Source organism: Colletotrichum chrysophilum, assembly GCF_026319265.1.
Source record: "Colletotrichum chrysophilum strain AFK26 chromosome Unknown scaffold_82, whole genome shotgun sequence".
Taxonomy (NCBI): domain Eukaryota; kingdom Fungi; phylum Ascomycota; class Sordariomycetes; order Glomerellales; family Glomerellaceae; genus Colletotrichum; species Colletotrichum chrysophilum.
In genome coordinates, this window is record NW_026517369.1 from 78,707 (window position 1) to 105,431 (window position 26,725).

General features: G+C 55.8%; 5 protein-coding genes and 1 non-coding gene across 6 annotated transcripts; 4 read left to right on the plus strand and 2 right to left on the minus strand.

Annotated features, from left to right (window-relative positions):
* Nucleotides 1-7,053: 7,053 nt before the first annotated feature.
* Nucleotides 7,054-8,163, plus strand: COL26b_008946 (uncharacterized protein; the record flags this gene model as incomplete). The annotated part of the gene is made up of 2 exons (XM_053181691.1): nucleotides 7,054-7,480; nucleotides 7,673-8,163. 2 exons carry the CDS (start codon nucleotides 7,054-7,056, stop codon nucleotides 8,161-8,163), a joined length of 918 nt encoding a protein of 305 aa, XP_053034339.1.
* Nucleotides 8,164-9,704: 1,541 nt separating this feature from the next.
* On the minus strand, nucleotides 9,705-11,187 carry COL26b_008947 (uncharacterized protein; the record flags this gene model as incomplete). Its single annotated transcript, XM_053181692.1, has 3 exons — nucleotides 9,705-9,822; nucleotides 10,046-10,381; nucleotides 10,889-11,187. 3 exons carry the CDS (start codon nucleotides 11,185-11,187, stop codon nucleotides 9,705-9,707), a joined length of 753 nt encoding a protein of 250 aa, XP_053034340.1.
* A 3,154-nt stretch (nucleotides 11,188-14,341) lies between these two features.
* COL26b_008948 (uncharacterized protein) lies at nucleotides 14,342-15,064 on the plus strand (the record flags this gene model as incomplete). Its single annotated transcript, XM_053181693.1, has 2 exons — nucleotides 14,342-14,430; nucleotides 14,482-15,064. 2 exons carry the CDS (start codon nucleotides 14,342-14,344, stop codon nucleotides 15,062-15,064), a joined length of 672 nt encoding a protein of 223 aa, XP_053034341.1.
* Nucleotides 15,065-16,264: 1,200 nt separating this feature from the next.
* COL26b_008949 lies at nucleotides 16,265-16,347 on the plus strand. The gene has a single exon. It is a non-coding gene; the product is annotated as a tRNA-Arg (tRNA).
* A 3,871-nt stretch (nucleotides 16,348-20,218) lies between these two features.
* On the plus strand, nucleotides 20,219-21,421 carry COL26b_008950 (uncharacterized protein; the record flags this gene model as incomplete). Its single annotated transcript, XM_053181694.1, has 1 exon — nucleotides 20,219-21,421. One exon carries the CDS (start codon nucleotides 20,219-20,221, stop codon nucleotides 21,419-21,421), a length of 1,203 nt encoding a protein of 400 aa, XP_053034342.1.
* A 1,419-nt stretch (nucleotides 21,422-22,840) lies between these two features.
* Nucleotides 22,841-25,832, minus strand: COL26b_008951 (uncharacterized protein; the record flags this gene model as incomplete). The annotated part of the gene is made up of 5 exons (XM_053181695.1): nucleotides 22,841-22,875; nucleotides 22,950-24,017; nucleotides 24,306-25,083; nucleotides 25,129-25,456; nucleotides 25,693-25,832. 5 exons carry the CDS (start codon nucleotides 25,830-25,832, stop codon nucleotides 22,841-22,843), a joined length of 2,349 nt encoding a protein of 782 aa, XP_053034343.1.
* Nucleotides 25,833-26,725: the final 893 nt, after the last annotated feature.

A 26,725-nucleotide genomic window follows, 5' to 3' on the forward strand; every position in this document is an offset into this window, starting at 1 on the left:
ATGAATAATAGCCTTACATATACATGACTTGATGTCAAGGTACAGCACCTCTCGCAAGGCGGTCAGTTGACACGCAAACTCTAACCCCCAAAACTGCGCCAGACTAACAGACCGACTGGTCGTCAAGATCCACACTCATACACATGCTGCATCCGCTCCGTGGACACCTACACTATGTATCGCGCGCATCGCATCGAGGCGGGCGGGTGGGTGGGTGGAATAAACTGGACTGGTCATGGATGCTCGCTCACCACCTCCTTCTCTGATCCCACCCGCGCTGCATCTCAAGATCCTCGTCCAGGCCATGCCATGCCATGCCGTAGGTACCATGCCATGCGAGCCCTTGCTCGCCTTCCCGGCCTCCTGGAACACCATTCACACGCAGCCACGGCCGGCCGCTTCTGGATCGAAGCCGGACGAGAAGCCTCCTTGGGGCATGGCAGCGAGCACGCTCCATCGGCGGGCCACAGCAGAGAGATGGCCACATCTTGCGTGCATCTCAGTCCACCACCGGCCATGGGGGGACAGGGTCCATGGACGGAAAACGAACCGTCCCTCAGTCAATTGCGGCATGTACCTCCCGCCGTGAGGGCGGTCCCGTCACTAGGAAATCTCCAAGGAGGGGCGGAAGGGAAAGCTAGCACGAAGTACGAAGTGCGCAGTAGACTTTACATAGTGTAGTGCTCCGTCCTTTAGCAGCTCTGCTGGCCCAGCAGCAAACACGCAGCAAGCGCACATTTCATTGTTGTTGTAGATGACCCCAGAACAGCAGGACACGACATTGTGCAGGATGACGAGCCATCTATTTGTTTGTATACCGTTGCGCTGTTGCTACGCTACGGTGCTGACTGACTGACTGACACCAATGGAGAACAGCCGTTTCGTTCATGCTCGACTCGAGCAAGACATCTGGGTTCACTCATTCCTGCTCGCTCTCTGTCTCACTCACACACACTCTGTCTGTCGCTCACACACACACACACACACACACACACACACACACACACACAATCTTGTCTTTGCAACTTTCCCCACACCACTATCGATTTCGATGTAATATACCCTGCAAGCAACCTTACGAACTGAAATAACCACCCATGCTTTCCCAAGACTCTCTCCCAGGTTCCCAGAAATGCCCCAGTGAGCCGACACCGACTATGACCGACCACTGGCTTCAGCTGCCCGTCACACGGTCACTCGCTCGTCATGGCATGGGGGCAGACGAACAGTGGGAGAAGGAGAGACCCAAGACCCTCTCAATTCCCCCTCTCTTCGCGCCATCTCCACCCTCGATGGCCTCCCACCCGCGCCTTTTCACACATTTCTCATTTCTTCTTCGTATTATCATCTTAATTCTTTCGCCCTGGGGAGGGGAGTCTGGAGGAGGACGAGGAGGAGGGACTTGATTCTTCACACTGTCCTTTCTTTTTTTCCCTCCTTCTGGGTGTATGACCGACCCACTGGCACAGATAGAGCATGACGGACGTTTGTCTGGTCTGGTCGCGTCCGTCGTGGTCGCCGGCAGCCACCGACCGCGCCGAACAAGACAGACAGACGGGCAGGGCCGGACGGGGCGTCGTCGTTGGTTGTCGTTCGTTCAGTGTTGGTTGGGCGCACGTCGGCCATGATATCACTCACCCGCCTCTTGTCTACCATAGTAAAGACTATGGATGCTACAGATGATATCTGACCCCTGGCCCCCGGTCACCGACGCACAGCACCACCCGCGGGACGTGTCGTCGTTGTTGTACATACTTGCATGCACCATGCCGCCTGCATGAGCTGTATGCAAGGCCCCAGAAGGAAGGAAGTGCCATCTGCGGCCCAACATGCGGCCCCCCAACACACACACTCTCTCTCTCTGTCTCTGTCGGCCGGCTGCCCTTCCACCTTACCTTCTAAGGGCAGGGACAGGCCGAGTACAAAGATACCTGGCCATGTCGTCGCTCCAGAAGAGACGACACACGCGCTAGACCAGCGTAATCGACAAGGCAAGGCCGCCGCGGAGCCAGGGCACCTTTGACGAGAAGACGGTCATTGGTGCTCCGTACCCAAGGACCAGGTGGCCGCCCGCCGCCCATCAAACTCACTGCTCGCCTCAGCAAATGAATCGTTCCAAGAGAGTGGATAGGCGCAATAATTCCACGTTAGCTCGTCCGGGACTTTTCGTGCTTCCGCGAGCACCCCCAACCTACGACGTGAGTCCTCGCCAACCATGCCAGTAGCCTGCCAGGGCCCCTTGAGTCTGTCCTGGAGCTGGAGCTGGAGCTGGAGGCTGGCCAGAGTCTGGCACGCACCGCCTCGCAACCGGTCGCAACTGGCTGGCAAAGTATCCGGACAGACAGAGAGACGGAGAAGCACACTGACTGGTTTGCGTCGCCAGACAGAAACTCCATCCGTCAGGTACCACGCCTTATTACGTCTTGAGGAGCTTGGGGTGATTCACGGGTTGCGTGCGCATCTGATGGGCGGGGGGCTGAAGCGACGGCTGCACAGTCCTCACGGTCTTACCGCCATCTACACGCGCTCGTCTCTGCCGCGAAGCTCCCCGAACAACCCAACACCCCCCCGTCCGTCTGCTCCGTTTCCGAACGTGTGAAAACGTGCCAGGGCCACCATGGATCCGACATGCGTCACGCCTGAGTTGGCGAACTAGTGGCATATGCTGCCAAAGGTGACGACGGGAAGGCGGTGCAGACAGACAGAGACGACCCCAAACCAGACAGAGAACAACGTCCAGTCCCAAACACCACACGCACGTTGGACGGACAGCAGAGCACCCTGCCCGGTACCAGGCCGCAAGACAAGATTACCTTCACACCCATCACGAGGCTCAATTTTGATCAACTTCCGAAGTGTTACATTTTGATACCACGGCGCGCGACATGGATGCTACTGAATAAGAACAAAACCCCAGGGCCTGCCGCCTCTCAATTCAAACGAGGTGGCCGGCTCCTGGATTTTCAAGATGAACGGGCGCCCTCATCTTATCAGACCTTGTCGCAGTGTGCTCACAGGGACCAGAGTACCAGGACGAATGTAACATCGGTTCACGTTGGGACCAGCAAGGCACAAGGACATGCCATCGCCGCTGGTAGGGAAATCCGTGGATCAAGCTTTCATTTGCGCTCGTCGCAGCCGAAGCCGACGCAACCTAATAATAAGAGGCTCGCCGCCAGGCGGACAGGAGCAGCGAGCCAAGCCAGACTGCCTAGATCCATGGAGGGGGAAGAGAAAGATGAGGGGGGAACCCTACTGCTATGCCACCCACCCCCCAGTTATGATGATGCATCTCTAGCATGCCGTGATTGTCACGGGGAGTTTAACTTTGTGTGATTCGGAAGCCACGGTGCGGGAGGGTGGGAGGCAGCATCTATACAGATGCCAAACCGGCGCCGACTCGCAGCCGCAGATGCTTTGCCGTCGGCCGTTCAAGACTGCACGAGAGACGGTTTCCGTGAAGCCTAACAGGACGTTATTGAGCCGCTGCATCTGGCCGGTTGCATGCCAGACGATAGAGTTGGTCCCCTCCCCGGTGTGGGCTGCAGAAACAAGAGAAGTAAACCCCGATGCGGCGATAGCGATTGCGCGCGCGCTGGTCCCCTCAAATGACATTCCATGTTCCATGGATGACACTATGAGGTGCGCGAGATGAACCCCACCGAGGGGCCGAGTCCTCGATTGTTTTTGATGAGACAACTGAGACATCTGCAACGATAAAATGAGCGCCGATATAACGATCAACTGCAACCGCGGCGAGCGCAACCATCGTGGAGCCAGCCGCCCTGATGCAGTCCCGTCGCGTCGGCCAGAGCGTTGCGTTGCGTTCGGGGCGAAGGGGGAAACAGCAACACACGCTGGGCAGACAGAACATGTTTGCTGCATCTCTCGGCAGTCGTCCGCAGAAGCAAGGACAGGCAGGGAGAGTTTCTGGCACATATCGATACTTCATGGTGACTTTGTTGTCTGCAGTTGTGCTGGTGGTCTTGGATATTGCTGTTCCGCGAGCCAAACTCTTTTTTTTTTCCTGTGAAAGCAATGCTAACCACACCTCCGGATTCGGATTTGCGATAGGAAAAAGGCCACTTTGGCTTGCGGCCATTTCCCACCATTGCCCAATTTCTTTTGCGCGCGCTCGTCCGCTCGTCCAAGCGCAGGAACTGTGTCGACATCGACAGGTCACATCAGCCCAAGGCAGTGTGAGTGCAGTGAGAGAGCAGCAGCACTTCAAAGCCTGTTCCCTGCCCGTGTTCGCTGTCCGGCCCGTCCCTAGCAATTTGGTTCGCCAGCTAGTCATACGCAGTACCATACATACATCCCACCAGTCAGCCGTGCCGTACCGGACATGGCTGGCGGTACATTTCCGTTCACGATTTGTCGTTAGTGTGATCCGGCAGAGCGAGCGAGCGCGCTGACCATTGCAAGCTGAGGGATGGTTCACGAGAAAGGAAAAGAAAAATGGAGAGCAAAGCAACATGCGCCGACGATCACTGCAACTCGGAGAGCCAGATGGGGTGGGCGCTCAGAGGTTGCGCCAATTTCGCAAAACTGTTAAATGAGGCCTTGCTAAACTGCACTTGGGTTAAACTGCCCAAGCAGTTGAATGACAAGCAATCCCAATACAAGAGGCCAATGCTACGTTGACGGGAGTGCTGACTGAATGAGCGACACCGAGAACTGCCCAAACGAGGCGAGACGGCGGGAAGGGAGGAGGGAGAGACCATGGACCGCCCAGAAGAGGATGTGACGTGAGAATGGCATGCATTTGCAGCTGCAACTAACACAACGGTGCTCACACGGGCCGCGGTTCATGCGCCCGACACCACCCCTGGACGAGAGCAGCAGCAGCAGCAGCAGCAGCAGCGCCTCGGAAACGGGAGTCCTTCATAGGAACGGTATTGCTACAGCACCAACAAGAGACAGGCAGACAGAGAATGTGATCAACGGGTTGCCAGCGGGTGACCCGTGCAGCTTGCCATGCAGCTCGCCATTTGGAGCGAGAAAAGAGACGCCTGAACTGCTGCTGGGCTGCTGCAGTTCCATGGCCGGCAGCAGCAGCATACGCGCCCAGCCGCTGACTGCTTGCCTGCTTCATGAGTGAGCTCTCTCCAACGTCACTTTCATTGTCAACCGGTGAGGCTTACAATACGAGAGAGGATAGCGCCAACGGCCGATACGACGTGCCGGAAGGCTGTTTGAAGCACGTTGGAACCCCTTTCGTTGGTTCCTGTTCATCCATCAGTTCAATGCTACATGCTAACCCGTCTGTACAGTTCGTGTGTATCCGTACTCACAGCACTCTGTAAAAGTGACAACAATACAGCCCAGCCAGCCCGCTTGACCCGCATCGGCACCTGAGCTACACTACACGATTCATGGGCAAGCTACGGACGAGCCTCGCTGCAACCCCTCCTCGTTCGGGAAATTTGCAGACCTTCCCTCCACGGCTTGTGGGCGATCATGTGTCTGATCCCCCTCCCCCCTTGGTGATGGAACAGTTCGATCGGGGTTGCATAGCCTGCCTGGACTGGACTGGGCCATTAGCCTGAGAAGCCCTGTATTGCAACACAAACCTGGAGATATCCACCCCGTTTTGGGGGCCTTGATCGGTTCGTCTGTATCAAGGGCGCAGCAAACAATGTTTGATTCAATATTGCATTGTTGCTGCTGTTGTTGTTTCTGCTTTGACCCTGCCCAATCTCGCAACAGAAGCTCTTCGGGGTGTTGGACAGATCAAAGACAGTCGACCATCACCCGCAGCGACGGTTCGGCACGTGAAACGGAGGGTTCGCAGGATGGAACCGTTAAGATTGGGAATCTGGTGAGCCAGTAGGAACCAGGGGTTGACTTCGACATCGCCCCCAAATGTCCACCAGACTTTTTGGCTGCGTAACTCTTAAGGCGGTGCGCCGTCCTGAGTCGAGTTGCTGAGTACTGACCATCGTTCGTGTCGCAACCCGGACGGGAGAGGCGTGCTGGCATCCCCTCCTACCCCCCGGACACACACACGTTCGCGGGCGATCTGAACATTGTTTCCCTTCGGTCCACACCGCCGTCCCGGAACACGCGCCCAACGTTCCCCGGGTTCCGGACTTGCTCCCAACCCCCCGGAAGCAGCTCCTGTCGGGCATGTTCTCGTCACAAGACTAAAGATGCACTTTGCTCTGAATGGTCACCAGCATCGATGGGCGAGCTAGCCTTTCTCAGGGAGCGGCTGCGCTTTTCCTAGCCGCCGAGCGCTTCCAGACAGCCGTTTGCTCGGACGCTTGGCGGACGCCCATCAGGAGATTTTCGGGCGGGATCTGCTGGTGTTTATTTCACTCTATTGGTTTTCTCATTGCTTTTTCCCCCGCTCTCGATTTCTATCATCCCCCCAAATGCCGGGCTGATTGCGAATCGGTGCTATTCATTCTCTTACATGGAGTCGCACATCGCAACCACAGTCAACGACGATGAAGGAAGCCTTCCACGTCGTTGATCTTGTGTCCTGTTGCACCGCTGAAGCCGGCGGCATATGAGGCTAAGCGGCCCGCCTTCCGTCGGCTTCACGCAACGAGTTGGGTTGCACGCGCGATACCTCCGTGTCCTCGGAACGAGATGCTTCGTCGCAAAAGGGCCAGATTGCAAAGTGGATAAGGGTTTCGGTTCGGTTCGGGGAGGAGAGACTCAGAAAAAAAGCTAACAGTATATCCTGTCCTCATTCCGGATTTTGTATCGTTATCTCTTTTAATGGCAACTTTCTGACGTCCGTCACCAGAAAACTACAACTCTCGCTTCCAAGTGCAACTAAAGAAAGCGGAACCACTCGTTGTCGGGTTTCCTTCGGATAATTCTGGGGGTTGACAACACAGTGGCAGCAAGCAACGCGCCGCATGCAGAGGACATCCCGGGTCAATTCTGCAAGGAATAACCAACGTCTCTCCTCATCGCGAAATCCCTCATCAACCTTTGGGTCGACAGGAAACTCTGAGATTCTTCTCCGTCACGTCAAAAACGTAATCGGACGGAAAGGGTCGCGCAATCATTTCACACCTCCCGCAGCACGTAGCAGTCATGGCATCATCCCTTCAACAGTGGAAGGTCGACAAGCCTTACCTCAACATCCACTGCGCGCTGGGTGAGGGGCCGTACCACGACAAGAAGAACAACCTCCTGCGCTTCGTCGACATCAAGAAGAAGCAGGTCCACATCGTCGACCTCGCCCGGGGCCCCGCGTCCCTGCGCACGCTGCAGCTCGACGTCCCCGTCGGCGTCACGGCCGACATCGAGGGCGTCGACCCCAAGGACCGCATCCTGGTCGGCCTCAAGTATGGCATCGCCGTCCTCGACCTGCAGACGGGCGAGTACGAGTACGTCGGCAAGCCGCTCAACGAGCAGCGCAACGAGCGGCTGAGGGCCAACGACGGCGCCGTCGATCCTCACGGCCGCTTCTGGCTCGGTACCATGACGGACTTTGGGTTGGGCGATTTTCAGATTGAAGGTATGTCGCAGCAGCCAGCCAGCAGAGGGGAAGGCAGTTGAAGCGGTCTGACGGAAGTCACGACCCATGTTCAGGCGTGTCGCCCGTTGTCGTGACAACGCACTTCTTCACCGCATATACTCCTCAAGCCCCCCCAAAGGCAAACACACAGCAGCCATGAAGCCAACTCACGATACTAACTGCACCCAAAAGGCGCCCTGCACCGCTTCGACGGCACGTCGGGCAAGGAGGACGTCGTCAAGGGCCTCATGATCCCCAACTCCGTGGGCTGGTCCCCGGACAACACGACCATGTACTTCACGCACTCCACCGAGCGCAAGGTGTACGCGTGGGACTACGCCCCCGCGGACGGCGCGCTCTCGCGCAAGCGCGTCTTCTACACGCACGACGGCCCCGGCGAGCCCGACGGCTTCCGCGTCGACGAGGCCGGCAACCTCTGGCACGCCGTCTACGGCGAGGGCCGCGTGCTCAAGATCTCCCCCGAGGGCACGCTCGTCGGCGAGATCCTGCTGCCCACCAAGGCCATCACCTGCGTGCAGTTCGTCGGCACCGAGCTCTTCATCACGACGGCCTCGCTGGGCGAGGAGGAGGAGGCCACGCAGGAGCAGCGCGAGAACGGGGGCGCGCTGTTCCGCGTCGACGTCGGGGTCAAGGGGCTCGATTTCTTTGAGTTTAAGCTCTGAGCTGGCAGCATGTCCGCATGCCGGGCCTCCTTTTGCAGGGTCGCTACGGAGTACTACGAGGGGAGGGGGTGGAAAGTTCACGATGGAGTCAAGTGTCTCAGAAACTTCGGAGGGAAAGAAAGTTTTGATGGATTCGACGAGGGATGAGGTGACCCGGCGGGTTGTCAGGGTCCTTGACTGGTCACGATAGTAGAAACGTGGTTGGTGATGAATGACGAGAATGAAGCATACGACACCGCTCTTTGGGCTTTTCCTCCCCATCCCCTTCCCCCCCTTTTGCCTCCTCCTCCGTCCTTGCCGCGCTTTGCAGTGCGGCGGCTTCCCATTTTTTCGCCGCTGCTAAAGAAAAAACTGTGTGTCGAGTCGTGTCGTGGTCTCTGAGTGGCTCCCCCCTCTTCTGTTCCAGTCCCGGTCCAGACAAAGATCGTCAACACGACGCTGCGACGACACCTTTCGCAGAGCACACTCACATGAACCAATCCGTGGTGCAGCCAGCAGCATACTCAACAAAACCTCCTGCGCTTCCTGCGGCTTCACGATAATTTTTTTTCGGGTTCGAAAAGCTGCTTCGTGTCTTTGCGTGTGTTTTATTGACTCGTGGCCATGTAAGTCGAGGGTTTGCTGGCCGGCTTGCTCTGCTATGCTGCATGTTGGCCCCCAACAAACCCCGTATAATTACACTAAAAAAGGCCTGCAAGCAGCATGCAGGAGGCTCGCCTCACTTTCACACCGTCCAGGTGGAATTGCAGTTTGGGCACCAATGCCTAATGCCTCCGAGAGAATACATGTACACGTTTTTTCTGTCAGATTTACTGCACCTTGTCACAGCTTCGTGCATACCCTTTCCCATCGCCGGGAACGTATGACAGCCAGCGAAAACGACGTGGGAACGACGCAGCTAGTGACGTCCGACATCGCTAGATGGGGCAAGCAAGGTAGAGAGGTAGGGTCGAGTAAAACCCAACCACACGCTGCACACGCCCACGCAATACAGACCACACGCCCGTCCGTCGCGTATCTGCATCTGCAGTCGACGTGGCAGGCCTCTCTCGTCCACGGCAGATTGTATGTGTACATGACACGCGCTCACGACCCTGTACCACATACTTTTGTGCTCTTTTTTCACCTCTCGTCTGCTGTTCACAAGAGTCCACCCCGGTTTTTCCAGATCGGAGAATTAAAGTGGTTCCCACGAACGAACGACCGGGGGCCTGCCGCATCGTGCAGTTAGATCGGAGCCCGAGCCGCCATGTCATCCCATCCCATGCTGGCTTCGCCTGGGCCTGAAGAGGCCGGGACGCACGCGGGATGACCTAGCCCTAGGGGGTTTCTGCACCTGGGGGCTAGTCTAGCCCGTACCATTCCTCCATCGTCGTCCATCCGGCCGGCCCCCCAATCCCCTGGTCTCCCGGGCATCAGCCCCGGATCCATGGTTGGCTTGCCGCTTACCGCCGCCGCCGCCGACGTTCGCCGCCACGGGTGTCGTGTCTGGCCCCCGCCTGTTCTGTCCGCCACCGCTGGTTTCTGCCTCGTCGTCTGCACTACTTCAGTGCGTACATGCGTACCGGGAACAGTTCCTTGGGAAAGCCACGCTGCAGCTCCGTCCTGATTAGGCGGAGACCCGCTTCCTCGAAGAGGCTGCGGAACTTCTCATCCACTCTGTGTGTTTGTTGCACTTGCGTCAGTCTATGCAGGTGTCTTGCATGCATCGGTATACACGGGCCATTGGGGGCAAGGAACAAGGAAAGAGGACGAGAAAACAGGGCCTGGCCGGCGTTTGATTCCGGCAGAAATTTTGCCACCGCGGTGATTGGTGATGGAGTGTAAGGGACGAAAGCTCGGGAAGGATGAACGGGGCCGGGTAGAGCGCATGCTAACTCACCTTGTCACGCTGCTGTCGACATCGTCGAACAGGTCAACACCGCTAGTGCTCAGGTTCTCCTTGACGACGATCACGCCGTCGGTGGGAGCAATGACCTCCTTGCAACGACGCAGGTAGGCAACGAGCTGCTTGTCGGTCAGGTGGCCGACGCACCATTGGTTCCAGACAAGGTCGTAAGCGGTGCCGTCGAGGGGCTTCCACTCCTCGAGACCAATGTTGAAGACGGAACCGACGCCCAACTTCTCCTGAAGAGCGGCGGTGAACTTGGCGATGGGTTCGACAATGTCGACTTGTTCAGCTACATCAAGCATGAGTCCCTCTGTGATGCGGCCGATGCTGGGGTTCGAGGGTCAGCAGGGATGGTCGTGACATGGTACGGAGACTTGGGTCGGGGAGACAAGGGCAGGGGGTGTATGTCAGAGGTACTGGTGAGAGGTTCCGACACGAGGAGGCAAAATGGAGAAGGCCCAGGGCGCAGAACAACGGGGTCAGGCGAGGCAAATCATTAGCTCGGCCCGCCTTGCAGTGTCGTTGTTGCGGTGGGTTAGGGGAGAGGTGATGGGCATGGGATGGCGAAAAGAAGGGGTAGGACTGAGAGGACGTGAGAGGCGGTGAGGGAGTTGAGTGACGATATGGCGGTGAAAAGGGAAAATAACGACGGGGGTCCGTGTATGTCGGTGGTGGTGGTGGTGTTGGTGATGTGAGATGGGAGCAACCAGAACCAAACCAGCCGTCAACCTTCCGCCGGATACATGACACTTGAATGTAACGGGTACCGGATTGACGAACCCCTCGGACCTGAGAACAATGACAAGAGGAAAGCGAAGAGAGAGAAAAACTCACCCGGCCCCGCCTTCCAGAGCGCGGCTCACCGTCCGCAGACCGCTTTTCGTGCCGATGCCCAGCTTGGCCAGAAAGTTGCGCGAGCCCTGCAGGTCGACCTTGCTGATGTAGGGGAAACCACCCAGCATGCCGTTCACGTCGGCATCGATGCCCTGCCAGTAGGAACGGCCATCTTTGGCGTTGATCTTGGCGTCGGGCGGCGGTGTGGTGGTGGTGGCTGCTGCTGATGCTGCGGACTGATCTCCCGCTGTTGAAGATACGGCCGTGGCTGCGGGTGCCGTTCCTTCGTCGCCGGGCATTGTGACGCACACGCACGCGCACGCGCAATCTGACTTGACTGCCTCGGAGGTGGTGGGTGGTGGGTGGGTGGCGGGCGGATGCGGCGTGGTGGTGAAGAGAGATCGGAGGCTGTCGGGAGCGGTATGACATTGTTGAAGAACCGCGCCGGAGCTGCAATGCACTGACGTACAGGAGGGGGATGCTCGATTGATGCATATGGTACATTATGCGGGCCATGCCTTCTTGCTTAATAGGGTAGGCTGGAGAAATAGTCGTCTAAGCACTCCTATCCATCTAAGCAGACAGAGACCCACTGATAAGGCTGATAAGACAGACTGCCGCCCTGGTGCCTGGCGTCATCACGGAATGCCCCTAAAACTAAGGTTAACTTTGCAACCTTAGTACGCCCGCCCGCCCGGGGCCTATCGACGCCCACTGCGCGCAATAAAGTTGACCTAAATGCTTGCTGAGTTTAGCTGCACTAACGGGAGTTTCTTTTGCCTTTAATCTTCTTTATATCCATCTGAACCGCTTCCCCAAGCTTATCTCAGCTCATGCACCTGTCAGCCTTGCCCGTAAAAGCTACGTGGGATGCGCGACTCTCAACGTCTTTTCATCATGGGCGCGGGTGGTGACTACATGTCATCTGCGACTTCACGTCTTTCCCGCCGCGACATCAGCCAGTGCCCGTCTCTGATCTCAACTCTTGCATTGCTGCCTCATCTGCGCCCGAACAACAAGGTGCTTACGATCGACCGTTAATGCGGCCAGAACCGACCGCCTGGGACGCGCGGGCTCCTCGACGAGATGATTCACGTCGACAGATTCCGGATTGTTCCTCAGGCGACAGCTTCTCTTACACCAGTCAGGTGACTTGGACATTTCCCGTTTGGTAATTCTTGCGATGGCGCGATCAATGTTTGAAGGTCCGTCCAGACGACAGCAGCGTCCACAATCAAGAAGAAAAAAAGTCGCCGTCTCAAAAATAGGCCGTCGCTAGCGAACGGCAGCCATCATCCGCAGAACAATTGCTCCCATCGGCAATGTCAGAAGGACTGTCACCATCTCCAGATGAAGCAGATATTCCAAACCGGACCTCAACGAGGCAACTGTTCGTCTCCGCCGCGGGAGAGCAGGCGATCATAGTGTGGAAACCCGGCTGCGACGTTCTTCGCGATGCGCTTTGGCGACTCCGGCAAAACTTGTCTCCAAACCACCACGGCTCAAACTTCCCGAAATACATCGACAGGCCACCGCCTGGCCCGTGTCTCGAATCGCAAAGATTTTTCCTTCCAAATCATCCAGCCGATCTTGGAGATCCAGTAGGCTCGCGAATCTGGGGTTGCCAAGACATGTAACCAACATGCAACCGCTGCAAACGGGCGTAGGATCCCTTTTGGAACAAAGGATCTGCAAATATCACGAGAAGGGGCAGACGTCCCTTTCTGTGCAGGGCGTCACCCTGGATCCCTCGGCCACCGCCGTTGCACCTCAACGTCGACATCATGTGATGCCCGTGGCGACACAGCCCGTTTCTCAGGTTCTGCGTGGTGCGGTCCAGGCTTTTTCGGCCAGCGAGGGCCTTGCGGCTGCATGCAGGCAGACTCGCAGCCGGGTCTTTCCTACACACTACCACGTTCTGATACTGGACCAGGGGGGGTCTGAACACCAGCAGACTGGGTCCCCTTTTCTTCCCCGCGGGGGCGGAACCTACGGATCGCGTGAGAGCTCGCCAGACAGGAATCCACTAGCAGTTCGAGGCAGTTGATGGCGCTCCCAATTGCTCGGTATTCCGGCAGGTTTTGTGGCGCATTCTGCTACTGAGGAGTACCGCCTGCTTCCCAAACCTAAGCCTTCCAGTGTCACGAAAGCTTGATTGACAGCGGCGATCGACCTAGACCGGCACTTTCTACCCGCGACGCGTCAGTCTTTTGATCCTTTGCATCGCGAATATGCAAATTTTCAACGAGCTTTACTCGGCGACGAAGAGATCCGAAATTGGTTCGAGCTCCATTGGGGGCCGGACGCTAGCGTCATGGGCAAGTATGCTTAGGCAGGTATGCTTACTTGACATCACCATGTCCTGGTCATTTGTAAACTGGGAAGATAAACGGTTCTTGACAGAAGTTACAATGTGCGTAATCCTCCAAGGGAACGGCTGAACTTCCAGCCTATCGAAAGCCTTCGTTCTCGGTGTCGAGTCGTGGATGGCAATGCAACGAATGGCTCTGGGCAGAAAGCGAAGCCAGGTCGGACGAGGCGAGGTGGTTTGAGGCGGTTTGACTTTTCTCGCCTCCTTGCAAGATGTTTTGCAGCTTGTGGCCCCGACGCCTTCGGGCCAGAAAGCTTACTGCCTCAAACGTGGTGAGGACAGCAAGGGGGGATCTTGCAAAAAGGCACGAGCCAGACAAGGGCCGATCACCCGCGGCTGTGGTTATACCAGCGTGTGGGCTCCTGTTCCTCCTGCTCTGTCGCTGAGACCAGGCCAGGGGCGGCCATACAGATGAGAGCGCATTCGATTCAAGCATGAATAACCTTAGCTGGCGCTGTGGGGTCCTTTTCTCGTCTGCAGAGCATGATACGCGAGGAGGGAAAAAAAAAAAAGGAGAGATAGGGTGAGGGAGACTGGCGACATCGGACGAAGGATTAGAGTTTCGGTTGCTTCGAGCACCTTGCCCCTTTGAAGGTCTGGATGTAAGGGACTTTGGACGACGATGGACCGAGTTCCGAAACACGACTCTGCGGTTGGCCTGACTCAACGGTGTTGCTATTCTGAATGATGCGATGAGAGAGGCAGCAGCAGCAGATGCACCATCTACACAATCCGGTCTCTTCACGCGAATCCTGGGAGTGGCTCAGCACATCGCGCCTGGACATTGACATCTGTCTGCCCCTGGGCTTGGGGGTTTCAGGCTCTCGGTCACCCTCTCTCGACATGTTCCGCTTCACGCCACTCTCAGTCTGGTTGAGGTCCTTGTTCGGGACGAGAGGCGGGTGAGTACATAAAAGCTTCAACTCATCCTCTCTCTTGGCAGTTCTTGGATTGATTCGACGGCAGGCCTCACAATACCAGATTTAATACATACATTCCCTTACAACCAATTTCAGTTCATCAAATCGACCGGGTTCGATAATCTAATTCATCAATAACTTCGGTTCCTTCAGTCCAACAAAATGAAGTTCCTCACATTCTCCCTCTTCCTCGCCTCGACACTCGTTAGCGTCAGCAGTGCTCCCGCCGATGTTGATAGCAGGGCTGTCACGTAAGTCACAGTTGCAGTATCTCAAAGGACCATCACTAACACGCACCGCAGTTTCACCAACTATGATCAGCAGTTGCAGGAGCGCGACCAGGAGCCCCGCGGGGTTTCCGTCCCCTCCTTCAACGGAGTTGAGACCACCAGTGGTGTGATCGCCGACGTTCAGGACGAGGAGGAGGCCGTCCCCGTCCGCGCCCGCCAGCTGCTCAAGAAGAAGAAGGGCAAGAAGGGAAAGAAGGGCAAGAAGGCGAAGAAGGCTAAGAAGGCGAAGAAGGCCGCCAAGGCCAACGCCGGCGCCGCGAAGGCCAAGGGCAAGGCTACTCCTGCTGCCGGTGCTGCCAAGGGCAAGGGCGCCGCTCCCGCTGCTGGTGCTGCCGGCAAGGGTAAGGGCGCTGCTCCCCCCGCCGCCGCGCCGGCTGGCGGTGCTGCGGCCAAGGGCAAGGGAACCAACCCGCCCGCTGCTGCTCCCGCCGGTGGTGCTGCTGGTGCTCCTCCTCCCGCTGCCCCGGCCGCCGCTCCTCCTGCTGCTCCTCCTGCCGCTCCCCCTGCTGCTGCCGCGAAGCCCGCTGCTGCTGCTCCCGCCGCCGTCGCCCCGGCTCCTGTCGCTCCTGCGCTCCCCGTCGCCAAGCCCAACTAAGCTATCTGCTTTTTGCGGTGTTGGAGGCGTAATGGAAGGGTCGCCGGCACTGGTGCCGGTTGCTTGATTCACGAGGGCTACGGAAAGCAGAGTACCAGGACAGTCTACGGACTGCTGGATCTGTAACGATATGACAAAAAAAGCTTATTCTACACAGGACGTCCGGTCCTAAGGGGTTCTCCAGCCATTTGGCTTGGACCGGCGCTGCACGGAGGGTTCAGGGGTAGTTGAGACCGGAGCGCGGAAGTACATAGCCACGACGAGCAATCCAAGCGTCAGACGATTTGTTTCTCAATGGTCATGTGTTTGGTGATTTCGTTTGCAGTCTTCTCGGAATCGGGTCCGTATTGGCCCCAGTGACATCAATAACACCGATCCGATAGGTATGACACGAGATATCTTGGCGCTATGATGCCAATTACAGGGGTTTATCGTTTCATGGGTTGCCCGTCCACAGAAACATGTTTCGTGTGTTGGTCAATGCTCGGGCGCATGCGGGTAATACGCCATGTACGTTGCGGTCGTCTCGTCTCTTTGCGTGCAAAAAGCGTAAATCGCTGCTGTGTGGGTGTGGTCGATTCGAACAAGAACGCAACGGAAAAAAGAAGGTTGGCACAAGACGGGCCTCCATCTCTCCGGAATCTGATCGACATTGCGAATGTAACCCTCTCTGATGGGTTTTGCGGAGTGGATGGCGGTCCACTCGGACATTGAATCACAATCGCACAATTCTGTTTGATTGGAATTGACGGGACTTGGCGCAATATCTGACAGCGTCGCCGCCGTCGCTTCGCTTCGCCCCTCGCGCGCAAACATGTTGCCTTTTTGGAAACTGTTCCGGGATGGGCTCTGGTGACCGAAATGCTCCGGCCGATCCACCCGGGAGCCCGGCCTGCGGTGAGCCAATGAGCACGCCTCGTCAACGACTCAAGCCTTTGACGGGAATCCTTTCGCTTCCCTTCCTATCCGAGCGTTTTTTTCTTCTTCTGCTCCATCATACCTGATCCACCGACCAACGTCGAGTCCACTTTTCCTTGGTGTTTTCTCTCTTTTCTCCCGCCCGTTCTCCACTGAACTAGCTCATCGTCTCCAGTCTCGTGCTCATGCGAAGAAAAATCTCTTCGCCGGCCCCCTCCTAGCGTCTTGAGCAGGTTCTGCTTCGCGTTTTCCAACAACCACCTCGGCTCATTCAGCTGAAGCGGCCGGTTGGCCCAATGGCAAGGCGTCTGACTACGATTCATCGTGCAATCAGGAGATTCTGGGTTCGACCCCCAGGCTGGTCAAGTTTCTTTTTGTCGCGTCTTCACATCTTGGCGGCACGGTGATGTTTTTCATGATGCCTGCTACACACTTGTTTCGACATTGGTCCTTGTTTGCCATCAGTGTACACAGAATTATCTGCTATACTTGTCTCTTTCAGCTTATTGTTCCTTGAGAAGGACATTGGTCGTCGTCAAATTTTCAACGACGTCGAGTCAATTCCTGCCCGTGGAGAAATAACGATAAGCTTAAAAAGCTGACAGAACTCAGTGAGGCGCTAGTCAGAAGTTACCACAGAGTTTGATCTCGCGTGGCCCGTCGCGTGCTGCGATGTGGCCTTCGCCCTGCATAAACTCAAGCCGTCATTCTGAGCTTGTTCGCTAGACGTCATGACTTGGAAGGGGTATCTTGGTCAACGAAATGGCCCGCGCTGGCAGAATTTGTAGACGGTTTGATGAGTTGTGGTGATAATTATTGCTATCTCTCAGGCAAAGGCATTGAGAAAGAAGGAGTTCAGCGACCGATGAATTCTGCGGCAACCTGGCGACCGACTGCCTGAGCGCTGTGTCCGAGGCCTTCCCCTCTGAACACATCAAGGGTTCAGGGGTCCCCTCGACAGAGTCTAGGTTCAACTTCGGTAGGCGTTAGAGATGTCTTATCCCCGAATGTCCTCTTGGATCTAGAAGCATACCCTTGGATGACTTTTCTTGTCGCAGTGCGCGCAACCTCACTTATGCAATACGACAAAGTTTCGATGCTTTCTTGTCTCATACCAGATCAAATTTGGTTGCACGCTTCACGTTGCAACCGCACGAAGTATTCTTTCAGTCTCTTTGTATTTATCTTTTGCGCCTTCTATAACTCATCCGGTTGAACTAATGCTCCAAGTCTATGCTTCTCGTGGGTTTCCTCGCATGTCTATGCTACTACTTTTGGTCTTGTTACCGCCCCTGCCTGGCCTCCAATGGCTCTCTGACTTCATCTCATGAGTACCAGTCTAAACACTTCATGAAAAAGTCCTCGTGGTCTGTTTGGTTTCGGTCAAGCTCAAAGAATTTTTCGCCTGGGCCGGCGACGCGCACTCTACCGTCGATCCCATCCTATGACAGCAGGCCTACATCAACGCATGCGAACTTCTTTCCGTCTTCTTCTGGGTATAACAAGACAAGATATGGCGAAGACGGGACCTTGACAAATGATGCTATCTTTTGCTCGGGTGCGACTCGAACACGCACCGCATAGACCCCGCGAGGATCGTTTGCCTGGCGAACTTGATCGATTTTCAACGCCTCCGTGAAAATGGGCGGCGCCGTGATGTAAGCGTTTGATAGCTGTGGATCCCATCTTTTGTGAAGAACGTCTGCAAGTGCCCATATCGCCATCTTGACCGGACCGTTGTCGTTCTCGTAGATTCCGTTGCAGACACCCAGAAGCCAGCGGATAGCGGCTTTATTGGCTTGGGAGCTGTTCGAGATTATTTGTGTTAGTTTATTCATCGCGGCAACGAATTCATGCTCAGGCGCATCTAGGCGTCCCTGCCGGATTATGTGGAGGATATGGATGAACAGCTGGCCCACTACTCTCACGCGGCTGTAATCCCATGCAGATGTAGAACGATCTGGCTTCCACGTGGTCTCGATAGACCATTGGCGATACTTCAGGGATGTGGGCTGAGCTTCCTTCGAAATGACTTTCTTGAGTTCCTATTCAAGGCCAAAGTCGATGAAGAATCCTTCCCATCTGCTGGTCTTGTGTTGAAGATAGGTGTTCTGTCTTGTCAAGCTCACAACCTGCTGTTCGAGTTCACGGATATATTCCCGGAGTTCGGGACCCTGGAGTGAGTCCATGGTTGACAATATGGGCAAGTCGCAACATTCAGTGGCGTTTCTCAGCTCGAGTTTGGGCTTCGTGTAAACTGATGGCGATTGGCATCCAAAGAAGCCATCGGTTCCGAGATAAGGTATGCTGGTATGAGTGATGTCAGTACTTAATCGCCGCCGTGTCCGTTCATTTTACTGACCTATGCACTGAGATCTGCTGGAAGAATCTTGTCGTGAAGGTCTGTGGTCAGTTGAATGATGTTTTTCTCGTTGCCTGCGGGAGGTGTTTCTGGAAGATACGATTGGTTTTGGTCGAGTCCCAGAGATACTTAAGGAGAAGGGAAGCAGGTGGCCATTAGGAAGTTACCTGAAGCGCGACTACCTAGTTAAGAGCGGGATCCTGCCTTATCTAAGGTACGCGACCTTGATCTGGGCCCTTCCCTATTTGCGAGGTCCTCCTGCTTCCAAAGTCTATCTGGCTTTCGACCACACCTTCCATCAGATATCATCTCCCAGCAAGAGCTCATAACACATTGACGACGGCAGTCATCTCGGACACAACGAAGACAACAGACAATATAGAGACAACAAGTCCGGACTGGATTGAGGGTTTGCTGCGCCATCACATGGTCGAATATCTCCTTGGGTTCTCGTGCGATCAACCCCCCGGCAAGAATCACTAACAGGGACGCAGTTTACCGTGGCGTCCCACCTTTCCTCGTGTACCGTCCAAAGAGACCTGCTGTCCTGGGGCCTGCCGTCTTAGCACCTGCCAAAGTGACTCCTGCCAAAGACCTGAATCGGGATATCACGACATGACATGGCCAACGCTGCCCATTTAGAATGGTCCTCTTGAAAACCTGTACAACCTGACGCTGTATTCCAGCAACTGACCGCCTTGGGGAACAGTCTATTCAATTTCGGCCTGTATTGCTTAAACAAGTCATATCCTTTGTCAAACGCATACCCAGGAAGACACATGGTGTGTACTGAGACTATGCTTTCTCTCGTCATTGTATGTTTGTTTCCCTCACTCTCTGTCGACATGATCTAACGGTCCGTCAAAGTTCCCCAATGCTTCACCCAAAGAGCAACACTGTTGGCAGCCGCCCGGAGCCCCTCAAGTATTGCATGTCATGGTGTTGGAGGAAAAGCTATGAATCACTGCCTCTCGCTCTTTCCACCATTTCTACCCAAATTCTTGCCACTACGTCTCTCGCGTTATATGTTTCCTGGGCACTCTGTGAACCTCTCTGTGAAAACCGCCAGCACTCTCCAGGTGTCTTTGAGATACAGCTTTTAAAAGAGTAGAATCAGTGAACCACTGACTACCTAGTCGTTCCTTCTTTTTGATGTCCTGGTGACAGCTTCATCCCACAAACCCTCACCTCTCTGCTCTTCTGACTTCCTCTTCCACAGCAACATTTCACATTCACCATCAGTTCCCAGTCATCCACTCTCGGGAACTGAGAAGGCTGCACATTGGTGCTTTTCGTCACTGCGCTTTCTTTGCTACCGCACCCCACGAATTAAATAATTTTCTCTTTGCACTCCGGTTTCCACGACACCACATCTCCCCAAGTCTTTGACATTGCATCCTTACTTCTCACTACACGACCAAAAACTCGCTACCTGGAGCGAGAAGACAAGCTGATACCGGGGCCGCAGCTTCCTCAATTCTTCCTCATCTGCAGTCCTCGACCCAGCCCACAAATATCACCCTTTTTGTTCTCAACCCCCCACGCCAAACCCTCCTCCACAACGAATAATCAATTAGCTCCCGATTTCAACCACCTAGCTGAAGACGAGTTCGGTCAGACGTACGAAAACAAGATCGAAAGGGACTGGCGTGTCGTTCCTTCCTTCCTCCACCCCTTGGTTATTTCACCTCATCACCAGCTATAAGTATCCGTCACCCACTTCGACTCTCCCACCACAACACCTCAACACAACATCACAACCACACAAAGTGATTCACCACAACAACAATATTCGCATTCACCCTCCACCCGGTATATATCGACGACCACCCACGAACGTCATCCTTCCAATCCCTCACCCGACAACCGCCACCATGGTCAACACCAAGTCTCCCGAGCTGGTCGAATACCACCAATTCCTCATCGACCGCATTCCCTCCAATGTCACCGATGCCTTCCGCATGGCCATCATCGACGTCATCGAGCAGCGCGTCGAGTTCCCCGACCCCAACGACTGCAACCTCCTGTGGTACATCCAGAACGAATACGAAAACGACCGCGAGCCCAAGGCCGCCGAGGTCGTCGCCCTGGCCCTGTGCTACGAGAAGGGCGCCATCGAAGGCGGCATCTACGACATCCAGCAGAAATACTATGCCAAGCACTCCGACCTCGCCCACAACATCCACAAGTGGACCATCGCCGGCATCTCCGGCCAGCCTGTCCAGGAGACGGATGAAAGCGGCACCGCTTCTCCTGACGCCGAGTTTGCCGACCTTTATGCTTCTTTCAAGCAGCCTGATCCGTTCGCTGATCTGTTAAATGATCCGTCCGAGAGCTCCAAGGCCAAGGGAAAGCGCAAGGCCTCTGACGAGGACGACGAGGCCGCCAAGCGCGCCCGGCTGTCTCGCCTCTCCCACAACGACTACACTGACAACGAGGACACACCCCTCCTCAACAAGCTCATGGCCAGCGCCTTGGCTCCTCTCAAGAAGTCCTCCAAGAAGGGCACCCCCAAGACCGTTGCTTCATCCTCCCGCAACCAGAGCCAGGACGCCAACCCCGGCCCGACCGCCGCCCTGATGGTGACCTCCTTTCCCCGCGTTCCCATGACCAGCAACCACGCTGCGACTTCCAACAGGAACAACACGGGTCAACGCCAGATGCCCGTCACTCCGAACGCCGGCTCTCGCCGTACCAGAAGCAGTCCCGTAGAGAACCTCGAGGCCGCCAAGACAGCCCAAACCCAGGCCATAATCGACGTCCTCCACAAGCAGGCCACCGACAAGCTGGCCCACGCTGAGGCTCTTCGCAAGGAGAACTCTGCCGCCCTCGACCAACAGCCTGCCGACATGGACCTGGCTGCTCTGACCGAGCACGTCACCCGCACTAGCGGCCTCAACTCCCGAATCCACTCCTACCACGAGAGCGCCATCAAGGATCTGAGCGAGGCCGTCCGCCTCCAGCGTGAGCAGGACAATGCCTCCTTCAACCGGCTCAACCACATGGAGAGCATTCTCAGCGTGATCGGTAGTGCCGCCCGCTGCACTCTCAACCGCACCCACGAGTCTGAGAACTGAACGAGCACGTCCGTCAAAGAGGCAGCTTGTACGAACAAAGCATTTGGAACCATGCCCAAACTTATGAGATCAAGGGCGATTTTTGATTTTTTGCAGGTTGAATTGAAGATTGGAGAAGGCTTGGCAGGTAATGAAGTTGGTCCGGAAAGCTCAGGAGTATTCAAGGCGTTGGACAAGGATTCAGATACCCAGGAAGGGGATTGTTTCTCGCAAAGCTAGATAGATTGGGCCAGACCTTGCTGAATACACTGCATTGAATGAGAAGCTTTCACTCATGATGTTGTTGACTTCCATGATGCCTAACTGCTAGACTATTCGTTGTCATATGCTTGCTGTGATGGATTCCGCTGTTACCTTTAGTACGCAGTGCAGATGAGCTTCAGGCAGGATGTCTTAAACAGATGAAACTCTCAAGAATTGATTGAAACGAGAGATCAATTAGTTCTTTCTCTAATAAACCCAAATGGGCTACTTTACAAGCTTGTTCTGCCCAAAAAATGAGAGGTATTGATCGCTCTATGTCAATGATGATGCTCCCCAATCCATGAAACTCCGGAACAAATAGATAAAAGAAAGACATGACAAGAGAATAAGAAAAAAGAAAAGAAATTAGTGATTACAACAGAAGTTTACCTCTCTTCCCACCCCATGTACTTTATTGGCAGACAACAATTTTTGTTGTCATCAAAAGCAGCGCTGAACTTTTTTCATCTTCTCCTTTTTTAGAAGCAGGTACCCCATTCCGGCTGGCAGCCGTTGAACGCGTAGCAATTGCTATTGTTCCAAACCCACACCTTTGTAGTCGCACATTGACCTTTACTCGTGCAGCAAAGACCCGTCCCGCACTTTTGTCCCAATGTCGAACCACAGGAGTCACCGACGTTGTTGGCGACCTTGACAACCTTGGCCGTCTGCGAAGGGGCAGCGGAGGAGGAGGTCGTGGTGGATGTCAACAACGTGGAGGAGCTGAAGATGCTGCTGCTGCTGCTGCTGCTAGAGGACTGAACGCTGCTACTGGTATCGCTGCTGGAACTGCTGCTACTACTACTAGAAGACTGAACGCTGCTGCTGGTGACGCTGCTAGAAGACGAGCTGCTAGAGCTGCTACTAACAACGGCATCGGGAGAAACGACAGCACTACTGGTAATGATGACAGAGGAGCTGACAACGACATCCGGAACAACGACAGGACTACTAGTAACAACAACAGACGAACTGGCAACGGCATCAGTAGAAACAGAAGCACTACTGGTAGTGACGACCGTTGAGCTACCAATGGCATCAGCAGAAACGGAAGTACTACCAGCAGTAACAACAGTCGAGCTGCCAATGACATCGGCAACAACCGAAGCACTACTAGTAGTAGCAACAGTCGAGCTGTCCGTGGTGGTCAATTGGGACGAAGATACGGTCGAGGTATTATCTGGCAGAGGAGGTTGCTGCGGAGGAAGAGCCTGAGAAGTAGTGTTAGCAGAAGGTAAGATAGAAGAGGTCAGCGTCGATGCGCTTGTGACCTCGGTTGACATACCACATGTGCCGAAACTGGATTGACATCCAGTGCCACAGTGAAGATCAGTGCTACCGCAGTAGCCGTAAGCCGAGCAACAGTTTCCAAAGGTGGAGCCCTGGCAGGTCTCCGATCCCGAGGTGCCCGTCTTGCCGCACTTTCCATCAAGAGACACGTTCACGTCCGAGCCGGTGCCAGAGCACTTTCCGAAGCCGCTCTGGCAGCCCGTATCGCAGTGAGCGGTGGTGCTACCACAGTAGCCGTAAGGCGAGCAGCAGTCACCGAAATTGGTACCCAAGCAGTTGAAGCCCTGGGTACCACCACAAGTACCGTCGCTGGAAGGGTTGGTGTTGGTGGAGGCCGAGGCGGAAGCAGTGCGGGTACCGCTAGCCTGGCCGGCAGCGGAGCTTGCTGCAGAGCTTCCACCGGACGCGGAGCTCTGGCAGCTGCCGAAGAGAGACTGGCAGCCAGTACCGCAGTGGGCATCGGTGTTACCGCAGTAGTTGTACTGAGAACAGCAGGTGCCTCCAGAGTAGCCAACACAGCTCTTGCCCGCCGCGGCACCACACGTACCATCGCTGGTGGCCGGGAAGGTAGAGCTTGCGAGAGGAGCAGAGGCAGAAGCGGTACCGGCAGAGCTGGGGCGGGCGCTTGAGCCGGCCGCGGCGCTTGCGGTGCCACTGGGAGAGGTAGCGTTGACGGAGGCGCCACAGGTACCGAAGACACTCTGGCAACCGGTGCCGCAGTGAGCATCGGTGCTTCCACAGTAGTTGTACTGGGAGCAGCAGCTGCCCTGAGAGTAGCCGATACAGGTTCTGCCGTTGTTGCTGCCGCACTCGCCGTTGTCTGAGACAGGAAGGGTGGAAGAGGGAAGAGCAGCGGTGCCAGTGCTGGAGCGAGAGGCAGATGACGAGCCCGAAGCCGCGCTGGCCGTGGATGAGCCAGACTGGGCGGAAACGGAGCCAGAAGCCGAAGCAGAAGAAGACGCCGAGCCGGAGACGGACGCAGCAGTGGCGGAGCCGGTAGAAGAACCGGAGGCAGAAGTAGAACGGGTTGACCCGGAAATAGAGCCTGAAGTAGAGCCCGAGACTGAAGATGATCGAGTCAGAGAAGAAGTTCCTGTGCGAGAGGTAGACCCGGTGGTGGCAGCAGTGACGCTTCCGGTAGCGGAAGTGCGAGAGCTGGAACCAGAGCTGCTACGAGTGCTTGAGCTGGAGCTGGTGCGCGACGTGCCAGTGCTGGAACGCGAGCTGGAGCTAGAAACCCGCGAGGACGAGCTGGAACTCGTGCGAGCGGTCGACGAGCTGCCACGCGAAGAAGAGCTGGTGCGCGAGGAGGAGCTGCTGGTGCTGCGACGAGAAGTAGATGAAGTCCTACCTGTGCTGCTGGAGCCGGCGTTGCTTCCGCAGTTACCAAACTTGGACTGACAACCCGATCCGCAGTACGCGTTGGTGCTACCACACCAGCCGTTGACGGAACAGCAGTTTCCAAAGCTAGATCCAAGACAGGTGTTTCCGCTGGTTCCACCGCAGGAAGCGTCAGTTGAGACAGCCAGGGACGTGGAGGTGGGAAGGGTGGTCGCGCCACCGGTAGAGAAAGCTGCAGTGGTTGTCTTGGATGCCGTGCTAGCGCAGACCGCAGGGCTGGATGCGGTGATTTTGAAGTTGTAACCCGGGTTGCCACGACGGTACCAATTCTCAACGGGATCGCCCAAGCACTCGCCGACGGTAACGGCCCTCCAGCCGTTGGCGACGACGGAGTCCAGAATGTGAGGAGTAAGAACCTGGGCAATCTGCTGATGAATGTCGTGCTCGATGTGCAAGTAGGAGCCGTTGCAAGGAGACTTGGCCTGCATGGCTTGGTCCCACAAGTTGACACTGACGCCAATCTGGCTAGGGTCAGTGTGCAGATAACCCTGAGTGTCGAGATCAAAGTAGGTGATGTGATAACCAAGATCGGCCATCTGTCCCTGGCACTCGGATCCGCAGATGGAGTAAGGAGGACGCATGTACGTAGGGTAGAAGCCCAAAATGTCGGTGAAGGCGATCTCGTTATACACCATCTGGTTCTTGCGCTGGGCCAGGGTCAAGGAGTCGAGGTTCTCGTGAGACCACGTGTGGCTGGCGACCTGGTGGCCCTCGGCAATCATACGCTGCTGTTGTCAGATCTGTGCCAGTTTGGACACGTGTGGAAGTCTTACCTGAATGGTGCTAACGTAGTTGGCGTTGATCATACCCTTGCCGATGTTGTTACCAGTGATGAACCATGTTGCAACAGCACCGTGGGCCTTGAAAGCATCCAGCATGCCATCGGTGTAGAGGTACGGGCCGTCGTCGTAAGTGATGGCGACATCACCGTCGTTGACGCAGTTGTAGATGCCAACACCGCCGTAGGGAACGCTACCAAGCTTGGGTCTGGCGTCGTTGGAAGTGTCGGGGCCGCTTGGCCTTTGGTTGCCGTCGCAAGCAGGGCCGTAGCTGATTTGACAATCGGGAGAGTTGCAGTAGTCAGGGCCCTGACCACACCATCTATGCAGGGTTAGCCACTGATTGCATGCCAGAGAAGCGTTGGAGAATACCCAGAAGCCGAACAGCAGTCGCCCGGGTTGCAAGCTCCGAGCTTCGGACCACACTGCGATCCATCTCCGACCGCGATTCCGGAGGGCAGGGCCTGTGTCTGGCCGGATGTCTGTCGGGCTTCGAGGGGGCTTGTAGCGTCTCCACGGGGTTTGAGTGGCACTGATGGAGGGTTCCATGCCTCGTACGCCGCACGCTTCTGTCGCAACTCGTTGGGCCCACCGCGTCCCCAAATGACATTCATGTGAGGCTCATGCTCATCGTGGCCGTGTGCCTGAGCGAATTCCAACCCAGTGAGGGAGGCGAGGAGGAGGGGAGACCAACGCATTGTGGCTCGCTGTATTAGACAAAAACTAAGATATGAATATAGTGAGTGGTGCAAAGAAATAAAAGAAAAGGCCTAGGAGATAAAAGAGTGACTCCAAGCTTCTTGTAGGGACACTGAAGCACCTTGATAGAGGATACCGAGATAAAAGCCTCTCATGATTCAAGCGCGGCCATCGATGTTATATACAGCATGGGAGGCGTCGAGGATGAGGTCGTGGCATCAGAAACGGCGTCACATTCTCCACAACATGGTTGCTGATGAACGCGAAGAAGCACCCCCCACCCCTCTCCGGGAGGCTCGAGCAGTGATGGATGGAAATTAGAGGGTCAAGAGGCGAGGCCGCCAAGTAGCCGGGTCGGGAAAGTTAGCGTGGCGTCAAAGATTCTCGATCAGCGTCTGGACGGGTAGGAGCAACGAACTCATCGGCATGGAATCGCCGTGATGTGCGCGCCTAGCCTTAGACACGCTGCAAACCGGTCCACCCGTTCTGAAGAAATTCATTGAGCTCGTCGCCAAGAGCGAAAGCGATAAAGATGCCAGCGTAGTGTTCAGGTGAGACCATACCGAAGGCAGCGAGACGGGAATAGGAACTGATGAACCGATGGGGACGGTAAGTGAACACGAAAGAAACGCGGTCAGAGCGGGCTGGGCGACAAGCCACCGGTTGCGACTGTGACTGTGGGAGGAAACGCCAGGACGAGCCGAAGACGCCAGTGGCTGTACGGGGCCGCACCGACGGGTTCGAAGAGGCTCGAGGGGTGTGGAATGCCACGCCGTGGTCACATCGTTGGACCCTTCTGGACGTCCGCTATGAAAGGCGAGCGAACGGAGCGAGTTGTGGAGGTTGTCGAAGGAACAAGAAAGAGAGCCGATCATGGACAAGCCTGGTCGGG